The following is a 14980-nucleotide window of genomic DNA, read 5'->3' as shown; positions in this document are numbered from 1 at the left end:
TGTTAATGTCCTGGAGTGGCCAAGTGCAGAGTCCAGATCTCAGTCCAATTGTGAATTTCTTGGTAGACTTGTAAAATGCTCATGAACTCCATGAAACCAAATAGGAAAATATTGTAGTTGCCAGATGTGCAGATCTGATAGAGACCCGTCGATAGACTCAAGACTGTGATTTTTGCCAAACGTAGATCTACTAAAATACTTCATTGAAGGGGATGAAATACTTTTACAGGCCCTGTCTGCTTCCTAGTTTGTCTCTAAGGTCTTTATAACCTTCAGTTTTAAGAAGCTGTTAAGGAGAAGTTGACCCCCAAAATGACATGATTATTACGATGCACTTACCCTCATGTCATTAAAAAAAAACATTTATATTGGTCAAACAGAAAATGAGCACAGAATATAATTGCAGATGACAACAATGTACTTGTATATAAAAAATTATAATGTTATCTAACATAACACAGATATTTGTAACATAATTGCTATTTTCTTTCCGATTTCTGTTTCCACAGCTTTCATTTTTCAATAAAACGAACGTACTGTAAACTTAATTTGGATTAATAATGTTCAAAGCCGTCAAACTGATTTTCGTTAAATTGTTTCATTCGGTTGCTGCACTTTCCATTCCGTCTGAGATGATAGACGGTCAGTTTACATCTCGTCATTGAAACGCCATACATTTCAGACTCGGATTAGTGTTCCAGCACATCAGTTTTTCCAGGTTTATCTAAGATGCAGTTTAGGCACGGTTTCAAATGGAATATAGTTATCATCTTTATATTTTGGAGTGTCAGAAGGAATGAAGGTTTATATAAAAATTTGAAAGGGTAGTTTAAAGTTAATCGGCTCGACTGAGCTTCCAGCAGTCTTGTTTTCCACTCCTATTGGCTAGAAAAATGTCTTCCCTAATATTGCACGTCTCTGCGCAGAGCTGTGCCAGTCTACATGAACTGGGCTTTATAAATGGCAGAAATGTCATTAATAATATAAAATGATCTACTTGTTGTTTTGAAACAGCTATAGTATTTGTTCCATCAGAGCTTCTCAAGTGTTACGTATGTGTGTTGATTTGAGATTTTTTTACTCTCTTTACTGCTGACTGGCAACTTGGCGCTCTTGTTTTGGACCTAAAATCATTTAGCATTTTTTTAAAAACATCTACTACTAAACTGTTGTAAACCGCTTTGGGCTAGATTGTTATTGTGTAACAGAACAGAAAGGCCGTATGTACGTACAGTGTGTGTTTATATCCTGGTACTGTTATGGAAATAGATGTTGATATACAAATAGGTCAGGTATGGGGGTAGTTAAAGGGATAGTTCGGCCAAAAATGATATTAAACCCATGATTTACTCACCCCCAAGCTGTCCGAGTTGCATATGTGCATCGTTTTTCAGACAAACACATTTTCGGATATTTTAGAAAATGTTTTAGATCTTTCAGTTGATTAAATGTGAAGTTACGAGGTCCACGACCTTCAAGTCCAAAAAAAGTGCGTCCATCCTTCACAAATTAAATCCAAACGGCTCCAGGATGATAAACAAAGGTCTTCTGAGGGTAATCCGCATGATGTTGTTGTAGAAATATCCATATTTAAAACTTTATTAGCTAAAATAAATACCTTCCGGTAGCGCCGCCATCTTAGACTCCTCTGTATTCAGGAGAGAGTATTAGCGTAGTGTATGCACTTTTCTTAGTGACGTATGACAAATTCGGAGGGCGGGGCACAGAGCAGCAGCAGAGTAACCTCCGTAGGCTGCGTAAGCTCTTATCCTGAATGTGGACGCAACTAAGATGGCGGCGCTACCGGAAGGTAGTTATTTTAGTTAATAAAGTTTTAAATATGGATATTTCTACAACAACACCGTGCGGATTACCCTCAGAAGACCTTTGTTTATCATCCTGGAGCCGTTTTGTGATTTATTTTGTGAAGGATGGACGCACATTTTTTGGACTTGAAGGTCGTGGACGCCGTAATTTCACATTTAATTAACTAAAATCTAAAACATTTTCTAAAATATTCGAAAATGTGTTTGTCTGAAAAACGATGGACATATGCAACTCGTATGAGTAAATAATGGGTTTAATATCATTTTTTGCCGAACTATCCCTTTATGAGTCCCATCAGTGTTCAAGTAGCTTAACTGGCAGAGCATTGCTTTACTCGCATGATGGTTATGGGATTGATTCCTAGCAAACAGCCTGTAAGTAGTCTATGTTTTCATATTTAAAGAATTTACTACTAACTATTCAAACCACGATTCAAACACGAGTTTTGTTTTTTGTCGTTTCTATGATCATAAATGCAGACATGGTTTTATGCTTTAGTATCTTTACCTTACCAATCTGGTACATTCTGCTCAAGCCATGCTGGCAAAGTTTGATCATCTGCATTTTCTGGATCAGATTCAGGCTCGTATTCATAAGTAAAGATGTTATTATCTCCTGTTAGAAGCTATTTGTGTTACATTTCTGTCACCCGCTTGAGGTATTCAGCCAATCACAATGCACTGGATAGCTGGCCATTCGCCAAACACCCTTTAAAAAAATAAAATGTACTATTTAGATACAGGTATGTATACAGTATGTACCTATGAGGTACTTATATGAACTCGTTAGGTGCAAATATGTACTTTTTAAAAGGGTACCACCCAAGTGACAGCTAGGGATACTCACACTGTCAGATATAAAGTTGCTATAGCTCTCACTGGGCAGTACCTTTATAACTAAGAGCGCATGTTTGAGGTGCATAATGGTACCTCAAAGGTACTGGGACCAAATTTGTACCTAAATGTTACATATAAATACATTTACATTTTTTTCAGCCCATGTTTTTGTAGAGTGCATGAAAGACAAAATGATGGAGATGTATTTCCAGTGTGAAATATTACAGCTGTGCAGAACTGAACCAAAAGCCCCATTTAGTAGTGTGACCAGATTCTCAGCATTTATCTCAGAATAGAGTTCTTGCTAAAGTGGACATATTACTGGGTGTATTGGCACTGAGTGAGCAGGACTTTTATTAGTGTGCAGCGTCATTTACTGTAGCCACTGTCACCATGCAGCATCTGTGGGACTTCAAAGAGTAAGTACTAAAATAAACCAGCTATGTAATTGAAGCACAGAGCAGACTTAAATCAATCACACGTGAAAATCCTGGGGCCTGCTTCACATAGTTTCACAAGAAGAGAAGGCCTTCAGGTGTGGACAGTTGTTTCCTCGAATGTTTATGTTATTTGAGCCAAGAATGGGCTACATATTTATAGTTTCACAAATTTACAGTCTTAAAACATCTTGCGCAAGTTGTTTTTACCATAACTTCTGCTGAATGCAGTTGCTCAACTGTCTAGTTGTTTTAATTGTGAATATATTTTTTTCCTCTGCAATAAATCAACAGTTAAAATTCTTTGGCAGGCACAATTTAGTTGTTATGATTGACGATACAAATTACAAACATTTGTGTACTACCACTGCTTTATAGTTAGACAGCTAATGTTGCTAATACTCATCAGTCATCAAAGAGGTTAAAAAAAGCGATCAAATCCTCTTTTTCCATATTTACATGCAGAAGAAAGTTTGTCAAAGCTTACGTGTGTTGTTAAGGAGGCAATGTCCTACACAGTTGTCCTCAATGGGGTTTTGCACAACAAACTTCCATATTCTTCAAAACAGGTCACATCACTTTTGATTAAGGTCTGTTGCGTGTGCTTCATTTAATATAGAGATGTCAATTGCATAGGTGGATTTATATTTTAATGTTTTATTATTTTTCTTCTATAATTAAAACAACTAGCTAGGTTAGCAGAATATCGTAAAAGTTTATAGATATTGCCGTCAGTTCATACTGGTGTTAACATTTTTTAGCGGAAGCGATGAGAACTGTTTTCTAGTTTGTTCATGTGACGCTGGTCAAAAAGCTTTATACTTAACATTTCTGAAATAATTAACATTTTTCATGACCATTTAAGCGTTTACTTTTTTAAAGTTAACTCTTTCCCCGCCATTGACGGCGTAACGTGTCAATTGTTAAAGGGGGGGTTTAATGGTATTTCAAGCATTCTGACTTATTAACACAGTTATAGAGTTGTTTCCTCATGCTAAACGTAGGCAAAGTGTCAAAAATGCAGTTGGGCGTGTTTCAGAGTATTTCTGTGCCGAATGCACTTCGCCAGGGTTCGTACAAGTTTCGGCTAATTTTTTTCGATTACGGTTCTAACTGACGTTTCAGGGGTTTTCGATACGTATCACTTCTTTATATGGGCTTCCGCCGGAAAACTTCCCCCGGAAAACCCCGCCCAGCCGTCAGTCAGCGGGAGACGCTAGAGCTTGCTAACAGCTTATCACGCCACTCAGCTTTGTTTAATTTCAAAAGTCAACAATGGCACAACAAGAATTGTGTTTTTGGATGTAAGGAGAAGACATCCAGCCTTATGGAAAAAATGGATATAGTTTATTATCCGGATTAGCAGCGGAGTTTTGCGTGTGTGTTTGATGCGGTGGATTTTCATGACGAGTTACACGTGGTAAGTAAGACTTCTGTCTTATGTTGGAAATAGGCGCGTGTATATTATGTAAATGACACGAACATGTAGTGAATCATAAGTTAAAACAGTGTTGTATAGTGTTGCATGACTGGTACTCGCTCCTCCAGTGTTATAACTCCTCCTTCTTCATTTTTTCGTACGTTATCGGAAAGATTCGGTAAAGCTAATCTTTCTTTTATAAATCTGATTAAACTAAAGACTCTTCAGAGATATAAAGGATGTCATACTACTCCATAGGTACTCCAGATTAATATCAGAAATGCAGAAACAGCGTGTGTTACGTGAGCTTTAAGAGAAAACGCTTTCCTGCCAATGACGAGTTTTTCTGTCAATCCGTATTTCCGGTATTATCCACCAGGTGGTGCTCTTCACCAACTTAAAAAACCTGGAAGCAACCCCTTAGGGCAAACAGTAAAAACTCTGTGTATGTTTTGATAATTGCTCTGAATCTGATCTCTATCAAAAGTCCTTCACAAACACGCAATATCTTTTGCTCAAAATGTTGTCTTTTTGAAGAAATCTACCCATATTTGAGAGGTTGAAAGGATAAAGGGTTTTTTTTTTTAAGAAGAGGGTATGTTCTTTCATTTGATGTATTGTATGTTTATACATCTAAAGGACATAATTTTCTGGAAGGCATTTAACTTGTGTCAAAATCATAAAATATTTTGGCGCTGGCTGGCAACTTTAAAAAAAAAGCTGGCAAGGAAAGAGTTTAACAGGTTATTTTTACTGGATAAAAACGTAACAATTTACAATAAGGTCCTAATAATTAACATTAATTAATGCATTTGCTAACTTGAGCAGAGAGCAGTTCAGTACTGATAATCCTTGTTAAAGCCACAATATGTAATATTTTTGTAATTAATTATCCAAAAAACACTTGAACAATGTGATATATTTCATGCAGTTGTGTCCTTACATTATTTCAAAAGTTCCTATAGGATTTATAAATTCAGAGAAATTCCTATTTTAAACAGTGGCTCATCCGTTGTCATTGTTGCCTATCACTGGAGTAATATTCTCAGTTTCAGCTTGTAGAAATTATGGCCACATGTGTGGACAAATGCGGAAGTGGTGGTTATACAGCACCCAGCTGTTGTTTCTTGCAGTTAATTCATTTGGATGACATAAAATAGTGTGATTAAATGTACAGGTAATAAAACATTAATTCATTTCCTCATCCATGAGAAAGATTAGCGAATTCCATACGTCTCTAGATAGTCAAAACGACATCTCCCATCATTCCACTTTCTGTCATAACGTCATTAAGTTTTCGCCCTCAAGTAGTGAAATCCCACATATTGTGCCTTTAATATTAAATTAATTCCAATACAGTTGTTCATTGTTTCTTCATGTTAGTTTATTGTGCAATATAATGCACGTATACAACAACTTTTAATTGTAAAAATCTAAAAGTTGACATTTTTTACTAGATGAATAAATAATTTAGAAGTGTTGTTCATTGTTAGTTCATGTTAACTACTATGAACCTCCAAAGACTTGATGCTAAACTATCTAGTGCCTCATTTACAGTACTGTCGGCTCTCTGAGTAAAGATGCCAGTTTGTTTAATAATATTTTTCCACTTTAATTCCATTTGAGACGACCGTCTGCCATAGTGGTGGTGATTATTAAAAGATTAAACCCAATCTCATCCACATAATGTTAGGGGTGTAACGGTTCGTGTATTCGAACCGGACCGTTTCGGTTCAGGGCTTTCGGCACGGTGCGCACGTGCACCGAAAGTATTTTGTGTGCGCCTGTGCGGAACATAATACGTGCGTTTCCGCACGAACATATTAAGTGGCGGAAGTCTCCGCGTTCAGCGCAAGTCTTCTGTCAAACATATAACATAATTCGGCCCGCAGAAAGATTTTTATTTACTTAGTTGTATATCCGTTTGATTATTGATGTAAACGTTTACGTGTCGTATCTAAAAGCGCATGTTAAACGCGTGTCAACGCGCTGCTTTGTTCTTTCAAAAGTGCGTGAGAGGATGCACGTCTTTCGTTGCTACGCATTCATGAGACGCGCTTTCTGTGACAGCAAGAATAAGGAATGCGTGATCAGATTTTTCATCTGCATATCACGTCAATCATATCATTGTCACAATGCGATCAGCTGGTCGGGACAGAGAAGAGCTGTAACCCGGGCTTACTCAGCTGTTACTCAGCTACGGAGAGGTTCGTAAGTAAAGTCACAGCTTACATTGATGACACAAGCAAAGATTAGGAGAAACGTGCAAAAGATCAAAGATGGCTATGTATGCAGCTCACTAATCTCAAAATGAGTGTATAATAAGTATATCATCATGTTGCTTGCTATGCAGTTACACATAGAGCAGTAATATTATTTTTATACAGAGATGGTACATAGCCAATTCAATTCTGTGAGTTAAACAATCCAAAATAAATCAAAACAGAAAATTTTTAGTGGCAAAAATGTAGGCTAATAGTTCATAAATGTATTCAGGAATTGAATTTGTTAGTTCAAGGTTTTAGTAGAAAAAGTTTAAGAGAAGGTTAAGATAAGAGTTACCTTCTGTTATAAAATAATGTAAAAAATAACTTTGCAGTAGTATTTTATTTATTATTTTTTCATTTTATATATATTTTATACTTTAATAAAGTGTTTAAAAAAGTGTAAACAAATTGTAAAAAAAAGTTTAAAGTAATAAACAACCTGCAGTTTAATGTTTGCATTTCTCCCTTACTGTACCGAAAATGAACCGAACCGTGGCTTCAAAACCGGGGTTCGCACCGAACCGTGATTTTTGCGTACCGTTACACCCCTACATAATGTTATGCAACCCTGCAGTTATCCACATATTCTTTAATGTAAAATGAAGTGGCCAAAAGTTATTTTTTCCAAATGAATGCTGTGAAATGAGATGCCATTTCATTACTGGCATTTTGTTAGGACAAACTATATCCATATGTGGCTTGTCTCAGATTTTAACTGAAATAGACCACGATTACTGTCGGCTGCATAAGCACCTTGTTGAAGGACAATCGTGATAGTCTAAGGACTCCAGGACTTGATGTTTAATTCAATTACTCAATGTTCTCCTTGAGTTCCTCTTTCCATTGCTACAATTTTTGTCTGTATTTTAATGCAGTATACATCATCGTTTTATAGTCAAAGTTATATTCACCAGCAAATCTGATGTTTCAGTTGAAAAACAAAATGGTATAAAAAATGCGTTTACAGACATTTCCATCAAGCTCTGCAAGTTACAAAATGTTGTTTTGGGTTTCAGTATAGCTTGATTTGGTCTGCGTTGGCCATTTGTCTGTTGGACTACCAAGACAGAACTGACTACTGACTAAACTTTTATCTGAAGTGGCTTACACAGGACACTTATTGAATGGAAATTGGGAAACATCAGGTGCCTTAATCAGGAACACTTGGTGCTGGCTATGAATAGTCAATATGGCTACAATAGCAGAAATCCGGAAAATTCTTACCAACTGTGTGTACTGTTGTGATTGGCTTGTAGATGGATGGAAGTGGGTGTGGCCAATGTGACCTGTACGCAGTATTGGGTGACTTACCTGCGGGTGATTCAGGAGGCTATCTGGCCTGGAGGAAATCTGCCTGTTCAGCCTCGTCCCAAGCGCAGCCAACAGCAGAAAGAGGAAACCAGAAAGCAGGCTCTTCAGTGCCTTATGAAACTACTGCCAGGTTAGTCTACAAATAATAATAATTTTAAGGATATTTTGTTAGTGCTGCTATAATTGCTACATTGTTTAATATTAGATGTAAAATTCAGACTCTACAATCTGATTGGATCAACCAGGTTTGAAACGAAGAAATTGACTTCTGTTTTGTACAGTAAATGTTCTAAAAATAATATGTGACTGCAATAATGACTATTTGGCATACAAGTAGTATTTGTTATTCAGGAAAACAGCTAGTCCACAGCATCACATCTGTAATTTAGTTTTATGGATCAGGAACAAATAAATCAAACAAGCTTAGAGTAATTTTGCTGTAGTTTATTAGTAGTTTTAGTAGTATTGTTTGTTTTCTGTGTTGTTACAGATCTGGTCTCTGATATGCTCGGTTCGGAGAAGTACAGGATGTCTTGGCAGACGGTTGTGGATTCCTTTCAGGACCCCACTATAAACAGGTGTGTTGGCAAACTAAACAGAGAGAGAGATCAATATCAGTGCTGTGGTCTTAACTCTTTGCACTCTTATATTGATACAATTCTCACAATGTTTTCTTACCATCTCCGAAAACAGGGCTCGCAAAATTTCAAAATCCCTAGTAACCCTTCAGGCAGGCAATCTTCAGTTTTTGGTAGCCCGAAATGAATGCAAGTAGCCCAAATAAAAATACATTAATTTTAATGTAGAATATTGATACAAAACATCTATCAAAACACAAATAACACACAAAACTATAATCATCAGTACAAATATTTGCTTCTAACTGAAGTGAAATATCTATTAACTTCAGATTCTGAATCTAAAATATTAACTGAAGTCACAGATAAGAAAATGCCACTTGGCTTTGTGGGCCCTGACAATTTGATTGGTCGACCAGCTTTGGGACTCGCATGCCATAGTAGCTCCTTAACGGAGAAACCCCAGACCAATCTTCCTGTCCTCAAAATGTTGTGGGCGGGCTAAGATCGGCTGGCACCCAGGCTACAAAAAATCCATAACAAATCAGTACAGATTGCTTCCTGTACGGCGGCTTCGCGTGAAAGTAAAAGTAAAACTCGAGCGCGCGTTCAAACGCAATTTAAATACCCGATGCCTGATTTTCATACATCACAATTACCCATCCAAATCTGTGAAAGATGCATAAGCATTTATATTTTTCCTCCTGATAAGTCAAGATAGCCCGACGGGCGGGGGGGATGGATTTTGATAGCCCGACTGCAAAACACAATAGCCCCGGGACGTCCGGCTAGCGATTTTGCGAGCCCTGCAGCATAAACAAATCCCAGTTGACATGTGACTTAAATGGTTAAAATAGTGCAAGCTGGTGCAAATGATGGATAAACAGGGTTTATTTCTGTGCCCTTTTATGGGGGCACATCTTTTTTGGCTGTTGCCATGGTTACCATACAGTACTTGGTTTATTCTCACCATCTTTTTGGGAGTTTTGAGAGTGCTGTTCCACTCTGTGTCCCTTCCATAAGGATTGGCAAAATTGCTGTGGAGTCAAGAAAGGTGAATTCCCTAAAATGTCTTGTTTCCTGAGCAAACAGAGCAATTTTGTTTTTACTGTCCTAATAGTCATGGAGGACAGGCACTCTATATCCAGCTCACCTGGTAGAGAATGGTGCTAGCAAGACAAATAATGACCAAAAAGACATATAATGCATGTACTGATAAAATGTTGTATAAATGCTTGTAGCATGATAAGTTTAATGTTAATTGCAAGCAATTGTAAATTTACTTTCTTTTTTAAGCAATGTTATGTAAAAATATGCTACCATGGGAGAGAATAAGGAGTACATATAATCTGGCAGCTATATGTCTGGAAGTCCTGCCTTTTGATAGTTAACTAATTCCCCGCCAGTCTTTTTTTTTTTTTTTGAAAAGTTGCCCGCCAGCATTTTTTGTGATTTCACAAAAGTTTCACAAAATGTCTCCAGGAAAATTTTTTCTAAAAATATATAAACATACAAATATATCAAATGAAAGAACGGACCCTCTGCTTTCAAACAAACAAACAATAAACAAACAAACAGAAAAAAACCTTTATCCTATCTATATTTTTTTCTCTGTATATAAACACTTAAATATGGGTATTTTTCTGAAAAATATATTTTTTAGCAAAAAGTGAAAATAATTGCTTTTTTTGAAGAAATTTTGTTAGAGATCAAATTCAGAACGAATATTAAAATTAGAGGTCGACCGATTTATCGGCCGGCCGATTAATTGGCCGATTTTTGGCATATTTTAAAAAATCGGCTTTGGCCGATTTTGCTGCAAAATTAGGCCGATTAATAGGCAGGCGCATCTGCGGGCACCTAAGCGCTGTTGTAGAGCTCGTGACGCTGCCTGCCTCTTGCTGCAAGCAGCTCGCTCCCGTCTCGTGTGTGTGCAGCCATGCCATGTTCACAAACAGCTTTACTAAATGATGGTGGATCGCGCGAATTAAGCAGCCAGTACAACAGCGCGACGGACTTATGTCTCGCGGTGCACTGTCCGTGCAAAGATTAGGCTCATTTCATGTGATTAATGAGTGATGATGAGTTTTGTTTGCGTGACAGAGAGAGAAGAGCCGCGCCCGCACGCTTTCTGTCTCCCTGCTTTTATTACTCAAAACAAAACTGACCCGATGGCGAAAGGTCGGAAGACCAAATCATATCCACCGAGGAAATGTTTTTCGTGTTGTTACAGTAACACTTTGTTTACAGTTTTGCGCTGCTCAGCCTGGATTAGAACACAGCGCATCCGATTCGCGAACTGACTCCTTTGAACGGATTCGTTTGAATGAACGGTTGAAACAACAGATCTGTCCCAACACTAAAGTCACAAGACGTCACTGTCAGCACAATCAGTCACTTATAGCGTCTCAGAAATGAGAATGTAAATGTGTTTAGAAAGATTTGCCCTAAATAACAGTCTCAACTAAAAACCATAGACATTTACTATGTTAACTTTATGATGAATAAATATTTTATCAGGTCTACCAAATAAGGATTTTATCCTACAAAGCAATAAAAGCCATGGTAAAAAACTGATCAAAGATGATGACAGCAGAGTGTCAGGTAATAATCTGTGTCTGATAAATGCATGGTGCAGAGGAGGTTGTAAAACTCTTCAGAAAGACCAGTCATATATTTTTAAATACTTTGACTTAAATAGTGACATTTTTGCATTTAAAATATCTGCTAATAATGATGAGAACATTTTGATTATTATGTACATATAGAAAATCGGCCAAACATATCGGCTATCGGCTGCCCTGATTTCTAAAAAATCGGCATCGGCATCGGCCAGAGAAAAAGCATATCGGTCGACCTCTAATTAAAATATACACAGAGTTTACCTAATTTATAAAAAAAATAAATTCTAAATGCGCCATTTAATGGATAATCACGGTATGACAGATTACAATATAAATTTATCAGGAACACGTTTTTTTTTTGCCAATTTTTTTCTTTTAATTGATGAGATAATGGCGGGGAAAGAGTTAAAGACATGTAAAAAGAGGCATTGCTGGCTTTCATTTGAAATGCATCATTGAAACGTAACCTTCACACTTTGGGAGATTTCAGTCTTTTCTCTTGTTTGCCTTTTGTCTGTTTCCACCAGGTTGTTTTAAAAATGTCTGCCAAGTCAGGGGACTTTAGGTGTGTTTAGATGTGCTTGTGATCCTTGACTGTGCCCTTTGTGGTGTTTTATTTATTTTCTTGCAGGCACCTTGTTTACTGCATCTGGGATCTGCTCATCGAATTTCTCGTCCCTGAGGCGTCCGACAGGGACTTTCAGAAAACGCTCCTGCACAGTCTGTCTAAAAATGCCGAGAAGTTGCCACCGTAGTTTGACCAGAAGCATAACCAGGCTTGCATATTGAAAATATCACTTATATACAAAATACAAACAGGAACATGCGAGTCACAACCGTCCTGTGTTCAGTGTGTGGATTTGAATCCGTGTTTGCGGTGTCTGGCACCGATTTAGTCTCATTTTTCTGGGACTGAAACACACTGCTCATATCCGGGCTAACCTTGATTAATGACCACCTGTTTTGTGTTTTATCAAAACATGAGTCCGATCTTTAAAGCCCGCACACCGGATTTGAATTAGTCGCAAGACCTCAAACTTGCATCCACTTTGTTTCCCCTTCAAATTTGGGAACGTTCTCGTAGATCGAGTGTTGGCCAGTATGTTCCCTTTTCGTTCTTGATGCACCTGTTTACACATGTTCCCTTCACTTGATGCACATTTTGCTTTGGAGCATTTCATCAAAGATGTTCTGCTCTCTTTTAAAGAGAGAAACACAATTTTTCCCATGAGTTTCTTCTGAAGTAATGTATCAAGTTTGTTGTTCACACATGTCACAACTGCTTCGGTTGTCACAGTAGTGCTGTACGTGCTTTGTGGTCTTTAGCTGAAGTTAATAAGCCCTAAACAGCCCTTCACAACCTGTGATTAAGTGGTTAGCTGGCTCTGTGGAAAGAAGGGTCATGTTTATGTGTCAAAAACAGGCCCAGCTTCTTAAACATTTCTAAAACAGGTCTTTGAGGTATTGTACATTGTGTCTCATTCCTGGCAAATTGTTGTTTTGGGTTAAATCCTTAATATGTTTATTAAAGTTTATTTCATTTGGATGTATTGTGTAATAGAGGCAAATTACATCCAGATACCAAATGATATCCAATTGCAGTGGGCCTTATTTACTCATCATAATGTGAAAGTTGCGTAGGTGCATGGAAAAATCTGTTGTGTGTTTAAAATGAATAAGCACACCCCTGGCTGTAATTGTTTGCATGGCTATCATCTCCATATATGAGCTTTCTGCCATGGACATCTCACCTGTACAACCATTTGTCACTCGCTGTAAATATTAGTTCATGCCTCATTGCACACGCTGTTGTCGAACTTTACGTTCACACTTCATTCATGATGGTTTACACATTTACCTATTTTGCCTCTAGCACAATTACATACAGTAATGTCTTCATTGCCTTATGTATGTAAATAATGCAGTAAAAAATACAGTTGTGATAGATGCACATGTGACTGTAAGAACAGTGAAAGCTTCTGTCTTGTTCAAGATGTTGTTGTTGTTACTGTCAAAGTTTTTCTACTTTGACCTGTTTTCAAACGTTTCATTGCTTTTAAAAGCAGTTTAGTGTTTTATCTGCATCTCGCTATCTTTGCATCATGTTAGTGGTACATGCAAATTTAGTTTTGGTGCATGCAAATTTAGATTTTGAGGTTTACTGCTGTTGCTCAGCATGCATTACAGTGACATGATGGCTTTACAACACCGTGCTTGTGCTTAATGCGCTGAACGTTGCACTTTTTGTCATTTTGTAAGTGAACTGTTTCTGGTGCGCATACATTGTACGCCTTATGTTTTGTCTTTATGTATGTTGAATTACCGTATGAGACCTCAGCAGATATTGTCATTAATATTCAGTGGAAATGCATGTTACAGGGACATTGTCATGTGCCTAGTGTGTTTTACTTTCTGTTTTGTGTTATTATATTGTTGTAACTTATTCTGACTTAATTGTGAATCAAGTCAATGTAGAAAATAGTAACATGTGATCTGGAAACTTAAACAAGAAAAACAGCTGGTACCAAAAAGCATCACATGCTGAGATATACCTGCATTAAATGGAGCAAACAATGTACCAAAATATGAACAAACTCTCTTGTTTTCTCTTTTTGGTCATACTTAGACCTACAGTACAGGTTACATTTAGTTGAGAAACTGCAAAATTATTTTTAACCCAGCGTTAGTTTAAAAACAGACAAACGCAATCAGTTGGGTTGTAATTTTACCTTTGATGGGTTTTTTCATCCCATTCTTGGGTCAAATATTAATGGGACTTCATAACGATAAAAGAAAACTTATTGTTTGCAGAATAAAAGTTTTTGTTTACATCATATGTGTGTGTGTGTGTACAGTGTATAATAATTGTATATATATAAATACACACACATGCATGTATATTTGGCTGAGTTTGTCCCTGGGTTGAAAATAACCCAACATATTTTGCACTTTTAGTAGTGAAATAATGTATTATAATTGGACATAATTTCCCTAATATTTAACCTCATAACATCATTCGCTAGAATTCAGACAGGAACTTCACAGAATTTACTTTTTTCCCCTCATTCTAGGGTTTACAGTAATATTAAACTTAAGCTTGGCATTATAAAAAGTATGCATGATGATCATCAAGCTGTTTCCTTAAAGGAAAACACCACAGTTTTTCAATATTTTACTATGTTCTTACCTCAGCTTAGACTAATTAATACACAGCTATCTTTATTCAATATGTGCACTGAATCTTTGTACAGCGTGTCGTGAATGCGTTAGCATTTAGCCTAGCCCCATTCATTCCTTAGGATCCAAACAGGAATGAATTTAGAAGCCACCAAACACTTCCATGTTTTCCCTATTTATCTATTTATATAATCTGTAATCTACAACAGCACATAAATATCTTCTGGCACAAATTAAATGCCGTATTTATAAAGATGTAATTGTGTCGGTGACCTTTTGAATTAACGTGAATGTCGCCACTCTTTATCCGTCTAATGAAAATCAAGCAAGGTTTGTTTTTATCTAACTCTATTGTGTGTGTTTGTGTATAAGCACAGCTGGACTGTATTATAGACAATAGTGGACAACTGCATTTCTCAACTAAACTTTTGCCCCTCTGCTTATAAAAATAAATGTGACAATAGACCCTTTTTTGGCAGCACATATAAGGTTTGCTATATCTA

At 37.0% G+C, this 14980-nt stretch overlaps 1 protein-coding gene across 2 annotated transcripts in view; it reads left to right on the top strand.

The window, feature by feature from the left end:
- The window catches only part of snx19b (sorting nexin 19b), a 44210-nt gene extending 30316 nt beyond the window's left edge, over positions 1–13894 (top strand). For both annotated transcript variants that reach the window (XM_065281410.1, XM_065281411.2), the window contains exons 10-12: positions 8044–8228; positions 8589–8676; positions 11932–13894. In XM_065281410.1, the coding sequence (XP_065137482.1) occupies positions 8044–8228; positions 8589–8676; positions 11932–12055 (397 nt within the window). In that variant the 3' untranslated portion in view covers positions 12056–13894. The remainder of the gene's footprint in view (positions 1–8043; positions 8229–8588; positions 8677–11931) is intronic.
- The last annotated feature ends 1086 nt before the right edge of the window (positions 13895–14980 follow it).

The sequence above is a fragment of the Paramisgurnus dabryanus genome, chromosome 8, assembly GCF_030506205.2.
Source record: "Paramisgurnus dabryanus chromosome 8, PD_genome_1.1, whole genome shotgun sequence".
Classification (NCBI taxonomy): domain Eukaryota; kingdom Metazoa; phylum Chordata; class Actinopteri; order Cypriniformes; family Cobitidae; genus Paramisgurnus; species Paramisgurnus dabryanus.
The sequence above is the reverse complement of the archived record's forward strand: the minus strand, read 5'-3'. Positions and strand labels throughout refer to the sequence as shown.